At 40.7% G+C, this 10329-nt stretch overlaps 1 protein-coding gene across 1 annotated transcript; it reads left to right on the plus strand.

Moving 5' to 3' along the window:
* Positions 1 to 1548: 1548 nt before the first annotated feature.
* Positions 1549 to 2824, plus strand: LOC119361026. The gene is made up of 4 exons (XM_037626423.1): positions 1549 to 1637; positions 1763 to 1832; positions 2128 to 2332; positions 2442 to 2824. Exons 1-4 carry the CDS (start codon positions 1549 to 1551, stop codon positions 2627 to 2629), a joined length of 552 nt encoding a protein of 183 aa, XP_037482320.1. The 3' UTR covers positions 2630 to 2824.
* Positions 2825 to 10329: the final 7505 nt, after the last annotated feature.

Here is a 10329-nt window from a genome sequence, read left to right on the forward strand (position 1 = left end):
GAAGTACAACGAAGAAAATAAGTAAACCAAAAGAAAACCGGTAAAGAAACAAAAAAGGTCAAAGTATAACAAAGAAAAAAGGAAGTACCGAAGAAAATCGATGGAAAAAACAAAGAAAGCCGAAGAGAGAAAAAAACAAAGTGAAAAAGAAAAAACCGCCACAAAAGAGCGAACTGAGTGACATCGAGCAAGCGATCAACACATGAAAAATGGGCTGACATGTTACTGTAGGGAACAGGAAAAAGCTTCAGGCGAGAGAACCTCCGAAATCACTAATTAGGGAGTACTTCTTTCAAAGGTCATACCCACCTCTCCATGTTGCAAGAAGCAGTGCACTGCACGTGTGCCTTTTGTCTCAAGATGAGTTTTTTTATGATTTATTTATTACAAATATTTTATCTCTTAAATCGTGTGTTCAAACCCTGAACCATTTTTACCATTGGATTTCTCGTGTCGAGATTTTGGAAACTAAATCGCATGTTAATACATTTCAAAGAAAGTTTTCTCATGAAAAAAAACCGGAAACAAAGAAAAAAAAACGCGCCGGAAGCACGTATTTTTTTTCCTTTTTGCCTCTCGCGAAAGAAAATCTGCACCTCCACGAGAAGCAAATCTGTGGCTCCCGCGAAAGCAAAAAAAAACACTTTTTTTCCTTTCCACGAAAGCAAAAAAACACTTTTTTTTCCTTTCCGCGAATCAAATATGTAATTCTCACGGAAAAAAACACATTTTTCGCGCAAAGTTTTTTTTTTGAAGTTTTTTCTCCAAAACCTAGAAAAAGTTGGGCAAAAACTGAAAAGCCGATAAAACATCTAAAACGCGGGCAAATAAATAGTAAAAAACAAAGTCCCAAGGGAGCGCCTACCATACGTCACGTGGCGAGGACTGAGAGCATGCCAAGTGACGGACTCTTAGCCAACAAGAATGATCCTTGCGGGACTCCCACAAAGGAGTACTTGTTGATTAGTTGCTCGAGAGAACCTCTATCTCGCCTGAAGTGATATATAACTCATTGTTGATTATGTTTTTTCTTTTCTTCTTCAGGCGTTAGACCAAGCGTTATTGTTCAAAGACCACATGTTGTGGGATAAAAAAGAATCATGGGGAACGCCAAGCCAGATGTAACGTGAAAACTTGGCTAAACTATATGCATCTCTATTTGCTTCTCTACCTTCAAAAATAAAATTGTGATTAAACTGGAATGATCTATGCTTTATCTCGGTGATGATCGCTCCATATCCCCCTCTACTGCACTTGCCTATGTCATTTATAACTTACTCTTATTTATTTATTTAACTTGCTTGGAGTCCAATTATGTGACACATTAACCCCAACGAGCGGACGAAAAAGTTTGCTGGGCCGTAGTTTTCACGAGAAGCCCGCGAACAGACGGACTACGATGTTCCGGCTCGATTCGGAGTAGGAGGATACCCTAGCGATTCGATCCGGCCTATATATATCATCATCACTAGATCCTATAGAGATTGGCCTGACCGTGATCGACCGACAGTTGGGAGATTGATCGACGATCGAGGACGACGAACGACGATGGGGTCCTGGCTCTCTTCCCCGGCCGCCGACGCCGAGGCTGACGCCGCCGCTGTCGGCTTCCGTTCCCATGCCCGCCAGGCAAAACAGTGAGTAGTTTACTCACTCCTCCTTCCGGTTAATCTGGATCCTACGTACAGTATGATCGAACTGATCAACTGAATGTGCATGCGCTGATGCATGTCGGTCAATCGATGTTTATTTATGGTGACAGGCGTCGCGACGCCAGCCATGCTCGCATATACACCCTCTTCGCCCTCGGCCATTACAACTCCAGGAACAAGGTACGTGGTACATGTCCCATATACATGCACCTTGCTCGCTGAGTATTTCGTAAGCACAACAAGACATCAAATCAATCCAACTGTCTTGTTCTTAGATCATCACGGCGATGGGTTTGGTTATTTAGTTACTCTTTTAGCATGGTAGTTACAAAAACTGAGAGTGGCAGAGGGGGTGTGTCCGGATTTCCTTTTGGATCTCCGTTGCGATTGTGCAGTGAAAATCCGGAGGCTGGGCTCAATAAAATTTTACATATGGAGTATGTGTGTGTCTGATGTTTGAGATGCATATCCGCAGGATGCTATGTTCGAGCCTGCCGCGGAGCCCGTGGAAGAACCCAAGACCGCATGCGTCGGTTTCAGACAAGATTTCTGGTACCATGTCGGCTTTTGGGCTCGCCGGAGGGACGCCGCCACCAACGAGGAGCAACAGTACTTCTTTGCCGAACTACGCTTTGAGCGCCGCACCAGACGTCTAGTCGTCGAAACATGCGCTCTCTTGGGTATTTTTAATAATCTAACCTAGTTAAATTTCCTATAAATTATTACCTTCACTCATGGATGCATGCATGCTAACTCCTTTTTCTCTCTGTATATTCTTATGTTTGGCAGAAAAGCCGCTCTGTCGTTTAAAAAGCAGTTGTGCATTTTGCCCGGATAATTTTCAGATTTTCCACCCAAGCTGCAGCGAGTTTACATGTGGAAAGAAGAGGCACAAAAGGAAATTCTTCAGGGAGAGAGAGATGCTTGGCAGGGCTTTCATGCTTAGACACGCTCAACAATACAAAACCTTTAGGTAGGATAGAAAGATTCAACTCTTTGCTAGGCTTCCCAACCTACATTTGGATATAGCTATGTAATGTGGCAACTATTATCAATGAAAAAAAAGTTATCGAAGCATGCTGACTTGGGATCTAGTTTCGAATATCTCGCCTCGAGGAAGCTAGCGATGAAAGAGGATCGTTGATTGGATTAACTTTATAGAATCGCTTGGATGGTGATGTCATGTGTAGTCGCCAAAATTATGGAGCCAAAGGACTTAACTCTTTTATCCCTGTAACATGTATGTCTGTGCGGGGCTGAGCAACCCCATTGCTCTCTGCTCGAATGATCGCCACGGCCACACCAAAGTTGTGTACGTGACCGGGGCGTGAACCTGTAATGTCTTTTTCCCTATCAATGGAAAGATACGCTCTCAAGTGTATTCGTGAAAAAAGAATCTTTTGGTGATGTCATGCGTATTGCATGCAAAAGAAAGAAGGAAATGAGCTGCCGCATGGGAAGGCCAACATGCAGCGCCGATGCGTGGTGCTATGTCCATCTGTGAAATCTTGGACCCCATGGTTTCAGACTTCTAGTGCACGAGAGGAAAAGGTAAATTCTGATCCGAGCATAGCAGATCACACGCACACTTCATCAGCATCTAGCTTATCACTAGGTTGAACTATTACATCAGCGGCACCACACACTAGATTGGAAGAGCTTTGGCTCGTCCATTTGATCCCAAGGAATATACTTACAGGTCACAGCTACTCCCTCCGTTCCGAATTACTTGTCTTGGATTTGTCTAGATACGGATGTATCTAGACTCATTTTAGTGCTAGATACATCCGTATCTAACAAATCTAAGATAAGTAATTCGAAATGGAGGGAGTACTCAGGAGAGCCGAAGGCAGCACACACCGTTTGCTCTAGCCGTGCCAACCGCACATATCATGGTTCTTCTATACATACAACAGGAGAGTACAGACAGATGTGGAGGGAAGTCGGGAAGAAACCAGGACGACACGCGCCATGTTGATGAACAACCTTGAGCACCCATGCACATATGACCGGTCGGATCACCGGATCCGCATGCTTGCTGCGCTGGTTTCATGCCGCCGGTCTGTTGGACATCTTCAACACGCAGGTGCGGACACTATGATGTTAACACTGAAGAGATCCGGCCGGTTCTCCACAAGTTGTACTTGTCGTACACCTTTTCATGGTTGTCGCTCCACCATGACTCCGCTTGATGCTCCGCGAATCTTCTCCGGCTGCCAGAAAAAAAAACAATTATAGGTCAGGTTACTCATGACAAGATACAGGCCAAAGAATGCTCCATTTCACAACATGTGGTTATTCATGACAGTTTCTTGTCATGGAAATGCCTACCTGAACCTGCTCCATATCACAACAAGTGGCAGCGGCTGCTGGCGGTGGCGGTTGCGGCTGCGGCTATTGTAGCGGCAGTGGGCAGAGTAGAAAGAGAAGTGAGAGAGAAAGAGAACCGGAATCGAGCAGTTCAAGCTAAGTTAGGTGGCTTTTACGAGCGCCCTATTCAGCACTCCCAAAATAATTTCCAGATCTAGGGCTAGGACCTTTTCCGGGAGCCTGATAAACGAATCTCATAATTCATGGTCTTTGATTTTTGGTGCTCCCAGCCAACGCATTTGTCATCTCTCATTGTCCTCTTTGATTTACTTTCTATGTTCCTATATGTGGTCTTTGGTTCCATATCATTTTGTGACAGATTTTCAAGATATCATATCTTTTTGTTAATCGGCCAGATTTTTTCAAATCCCAAGTCCTCGTCACTAAAAAGTGAAAAATGGAAACAATGATCTGCCCTAACATAGGCAAATAGAAATTCACCACGTTCAATCCCATTTTATAGCCGGTCAAAGAGGTAGACCAAGCGGGCCCATAGATCAGCGATTCGTCCGAAACCGCACGAGGGAGGGTCGGAAAACCTCCCCCACTTGCATGTGGCCCAAATATATGTATACAATGGTTGTGTGATGTTTAAATATCTAATAAACACCTTTGATGTGGCAATTGCTTCACAAGCAGGATGATGATTGATGGGCCACAATTTTGAATTCATGAATATTTTCTGAATTCCTAAACATTTTTTGAATTCATGTTGGGCTTTTGAATCCATGAACCAAGTTTCAAATCCACGTCCATTTATTAATTCATGCAAACTCTAAAATTTTGTGAAGGCTTTTGAAATTATGCACATTTTATTTAGTTCATAAACAATTTTAAATTTCCAAACAGTTTGCCAAATTTTTGTTTTTTCCAAATTTTTGATAATTTTTTGAATTGTAAAATTATTGAATTCAAAAACGAAGAAACCCGATGAAAAGCAAGAAAGAAACAAAAAAACAATAAAAACTGTGAAGGAAACAAAGGAAATCGATAAAAAAATAAAGGAAAAAGTAAAAATGAAAAAAGGATGATGAAACAGATAATACCAAAATAAAAATAAAAATAAAACCAAAAAGAAGAAAAAGGACCAAATCTGTTCATGCACTGTGCGGACTAAAGCGAGCGGTCATCAAATGTTGGGCGATCACAAAACAGAAACAAACGGGTCGACCACTTGCTATAACAGGGGAAGGAGAAAGCTTCAAGTGAGACTAAATGGCCACTTGCTATAAGAGATTATAGTACTGGCGCTTGCTGAACATGGCTTTCCGGGAGTTAGCGATCCATGTGGGCCAGCTGACTCGACACGCTAGCCCAATTCATCTGTAGGGATCGCCTGATTATGTGGTACACCTATGTCTCGCTTGATGTGAGAAGTAGGGCACCACGCCTGAAGGGAACCGGCCTATATACATGGCACTTGCTAATATATTACAAAAAACACTTTACATAAAGCATTTGAAAAATGATAATCAAGCATTCGAAAAATATTTCACATTCATACAAAAAATGTAAAAAAATATACAATGTGTATGAAAAAAATTGATCTTGTATTTAAAAAATATTAATCAAGGAATTTTAGGAATTCTAATAAAGTATTTAAAAAATATTAATCAAGCATTTCAGAAATGTTAAATAGGTATAGATAAAATGATTCACATGCATACGAGAAAATGTACAATGTGTATGAAAAACTTTGATCAAGCATTTGAATAATATTAATCTAGTATGTGAAAAATGTTAATCAAGCATTTCAAAAAGGTTAAATGTGCATAGAAAAAATGTTTTCCATGCATATGAAAATGTATACAGGAAATATAAAATGTATATGAAAGAATATTGATCATATATTTAAAAATGTAAACATGTGCAAAAAATGTCAAACGTGTACAAACAAATGTTGATCATGTGTTAACTTTTCTCAACTCCATAAGAAACAATTTTATATATACGTTTGCATTTTTTTTAATACAGAACTAACTTTTTTTAGTATCTGATTTATTTAATGCTTGTCGTAATTTTTTGTGTACATCAGAAACTTTGTTATACATGTTTAATTTTTTTAAAATATAGGATCAACATTTTTTCATATAAAAAATGAAAACAATGAAAACCAACAAAAACTAAAAAGGAAAATCCAAATAAAGCCACCGTAAAACAATGAAAAGCAGCGAAAACCGAGGAAAAAATTAAAGAAAACAAAAACCCAATGAAAAAGAAGAAATATACAAAAAGAAATCCCCAAAAGAAAATAAAAGAAATCACCAAAGAAACCAGAAGAAAAAAAGAAAAACGTGAAGAAATAAATAAATCCAAAGTATAAAATATTAAAAGAAAAAACAAGAAAACCGATGACAAACAAAGAAAACAGAAGTACAACGAAGAAATAAAGTAAAGCAAAAGAAAATGAGAAAATAAAGAAAAACAAAGTGTAACAACGAAAAAAGAAAATGAAGAAACTGGTGAAAAAACAAAAAAAAAACGGAGAAAAAAAAAGAAACAAACCGAAAAAGAAAAAGAAACGCACAAACGAGCACACCGAGCGACAGTGAGCAAGCGATCAACGCATGAAAAATGGGCCGGCCTGTTTACTTTAGGGAACATGAAAAGAGCCACATATGGAGTAAGTGTGTCTCACTTTTGAGAATGCATATCCGCGGGTGCTATGTTCGAACCTGCCGCGTAGCCCATGAAAAAACCCAAGGCCGCATGCGTCGGTATCAGACAAGATTTCTGGTACCATTTCGGCTTTGGGCTAGCGGGAGGGATGCCGCCACCGATGGAGAACAACAATACTTCTTTGGCGAACTATGTTTTGAGCGCCACACCAAGCATCTAGTCATCAAGACATGTGCTCTCTTGGGTATTTTAATCTAACCTAGTTAAATTTCCTATAAATTATTACCTTTACTCATGCATGCTCACTTCTTTTCTATATATTTTTGTGTTCGACAGAAAAGCCGCTCTGGCGTTTCAAAAGCAATTGCGTGTTTTGTCCGGATAAATTTCAGATTTTCCACCCAAGCTGCGCGGAGTTTACATGTGGAAAGAAGAGGCACAAAAAGAAATTCTTCAGGGAGAGAGAGATGCTTGGCAGGGCTTTCATGCTTAGACACACTCGGCAAGACAAAACCTTTAGCTAGGATGGAAAGATTCAACTCTTTGCTAGGCTTCCCGGGCTACATTTGGATATAACTATGTAATGTACTAAAGTGGCAACTATCAATGAAAAAAGTTATCGAAGCATTGCTGACTTGGGATCTAGTTTCGATGATCCCGCCTCGAGGAAGCTAACGGTGAAAGAGGATTGTTGATTGGGTTAACGAGTGGAGAGATGAAACTTTTAAAAATTCAAACTTCATAGAATCTCTTGGTGATGACATGTGTATAAGTCATTTGTTACATGCAAAAAGAGAGAAGGAAATGAGCCGCCGCATGTGAATACATGCGGGGCCGATACGTGATAATGTCCATGTGTGGAATCTTGGATCCCATGGTTTAAGACTTCTAGGGCGTGTTTGGTTGTCTGCATGAGGCCCGGCCTGGCTCGCGCGGGACGCAAACGGGCCGATTGGTTGCCTTATTTTACTCTTCGGTCCGCATGACACGAACGTTAAAGCAGCTCCGAGCCAGGCCCGCTATAAACTGCCGAATCAGCAGTTTCTCTCGAGCCAGGCCGAGTGGAAGCGTAGCGAGCGGGCCCCTGCACGAGGACAAACGGGATGGATGTGAGGTGATTATGCGGTGTCTTCTTTAACCTCGAGTAACCTCCTCTTTAATATGCTCTCTCCCTTGTCCCTCTAATTTCCATAACGGTGCTTCGATTCGAGGTAAACTCTACACGAAAAAGATGCATATGGATGCTCTGGTTCCATTCAGCCGATCGGTTTGTAGTTTCGTCGAACGTACATGCTCAATTTCTTGTTCCCGTTTGCAGCTATTTTGAAAGAATTTTGTTAGATTCGTCGTGCACGATCGATCGTTTAAAATTTCCTTTGACCAGCAGCCTACTCTCGCAGTTCCGCACAACATTCGTGTTGCAAGTTTCCCGTTTCGACAATCTTAGACGAGAAGATCTACGTATTTCTCATGGTTGTACATATGAATATGTGTGTTGTGATTTAAGACATTGCTTAATCATTCCTCTAGCTGGCGTGGTTTCTCTTGGTCTCCTCTCTATCTCTCTACATGATCCTACTGCAGTTAAGCCGCCATGGCGCACACACTGATAGGGTTCTTCTCCTCTATTCTCTGCCACCGACCGGGTCGATCATCTTGACCTCCTCTCGGCCTCCTCTCTCGTTCCAATACACTGGAGTCATTTCCGGTGTTGATCATCTCGGCCTCCTCTCTCGTCCTACTGCACGGACGATACCATGGCGCGAGCACTGCATTCTCCTCCCCTGTCACTGTCTTTGCGCGAGCACCGCAACTAGTTCGCCGATGGTGTCGCTCGCCGTGCCGCCGACGGGGTCGCTTGCCCACGACTCCATGCTCGTCATGTCGAACACGGCGCCACGACCACTATCCACCGCAGTCGATATGGTCCAGCGCACACTAGATTTCTTCCTGGTGACTTAGTATAATGAATTAGTCACATATAATGAGACAATGCGAAGGTTTTTCAATTTTTTGATTTTTTTGAATTTTTTATGCCCGTTTCAAAATGCTGTCAAAACGGCGGGAATGACCGTTCCTAGCTAATTTTTGAATCTTGGAATTTTTTTGGTGTTTCTCTGATTAAATAGATACTTATGTACCTAGAAATTATTTTTGGAAAAAAATAAAGAGCAAACTATGAGGCAGCTACAGTTCAAATATGACCCGCTTCCAACTGAATCGACGGAAATTTATCTTTTTCACCAGAGGTGAATCAAAACTTTTTACACCCAACCATTTGGTCAATTGTGCATTAAATATGTCCTGGTATTTTAGAAAATTTGTTTGGTCCAATTTTGCAACAAATATATGGTAGGTCCTTCACAAAAAAAACTCATTTTGAGCACTCGAAAAATGAAAAATTGATTTTTTGTCCAAAGAAAATAAAAACTCCCTTAGGCAATATTGTTTGTCATTCCAAGATGCACTCTTTTGAACAATATGAGATCATTCGAACAAACTATACCATGAATGTGGCCATAAGATTGATCATTTGGCTTGAAAGCCATGAATTTTCATACATGATAGCTCATTTTTGAGAACACGTTTTTAAAACAATTGATGTATTACAAGTTAATAGTATTTCCTGCTAACTTGGTCACATGTAATGAGACAATGCGAAGGTTTTCAATTTTTTTTGAATTTTTTATGTTCATTTCAAAATGCGGTCAAAGCGACGGGAATGACCGTTCCTAACTATTTGTTGAATCTTGAAATTTTTTGGTGTTTCTCTAATTAAATAGATACTTGTTTACCTAGAAATGATTTTTGTAAAAAATAAATAACAAATTATGAGGCAACTACAATTCAAATTTGATCCGCTTTCAGCTGAATTAGCCGAAACTTGTCTTTTTCACGAGAGGTGAATCAAAATTTCTGACACCCAAACATTTGGTTAAGTGTACATTAAATATGGCATAGTATTTTAAAAAATATTATTTGATACATTTTTGCAACAAATATATGCTAGGTCCTTCACAAAAGAACTCATTTCAGGCACTTGAAAAATGGAAATTGTTTTTTTCACGAGAGGTGGATCAAGAGCTTTTCACATGCAACTATTTGGTCAATTTTACATAAAATATGGTCTAATATTTTATAAAAAATAGAGTGACGCTATTTTGGAACAAATATTTGGTAGGTTCTTCACATAAAAAAACCATTTATGCACTCAGAAAATAGAAAAAGATTATTTTGTGCAATAAAATTTAAAGCTCTATTTGGCAACATTGTTTGCCATTTCAAGATGCACACTTATTCAAATATGAGATCATTTTGACGAACTATGCCATTGTTATGTTTTTTAAAATAATCAGAGATTTGAGTCATTTTTTTTGAAATTCAAGCACGATACAACCGGCCAATGAGACGCGAGGAACCACCTTCACGCGGATCATCAAATTGGACGCAATATCAGCCGTCTATCGCGCACCCATCCAACGGTGGCACTTCTCCCGAGTAACAAAAACCCTAACCCTCCCACCCACCCTCCTCGATCCCCGGTGCCGCCACCCCCACCCACCCACTCCTGACCCACCCTCTCGGCCTCTCCCCCTCCCCTCGATCCGCCAGATCCGACCGAGGCATGTCGCGCCACCACCCCCACCCACCCGGCGCTAATCCACCCTTGCGCTCGGTATCCCCGCCC

Source organism: Triticum dicoccoides, chromosome 2B (assembly GCF_002162155.2).
Source record: "Triticum dicoccoides isolate Atlit2015 ecotype Zavitan chromosome 2B, WEW_v2.0, whole genome shotgun sequence".
Taxonomy (NCBI): domain Eukaryota; kingdom Viridiplantae; phylum Streptophyta; class Magnoliopsida; order Poales; family Poaceae; genus Triticum; species Triticum dicoccoides.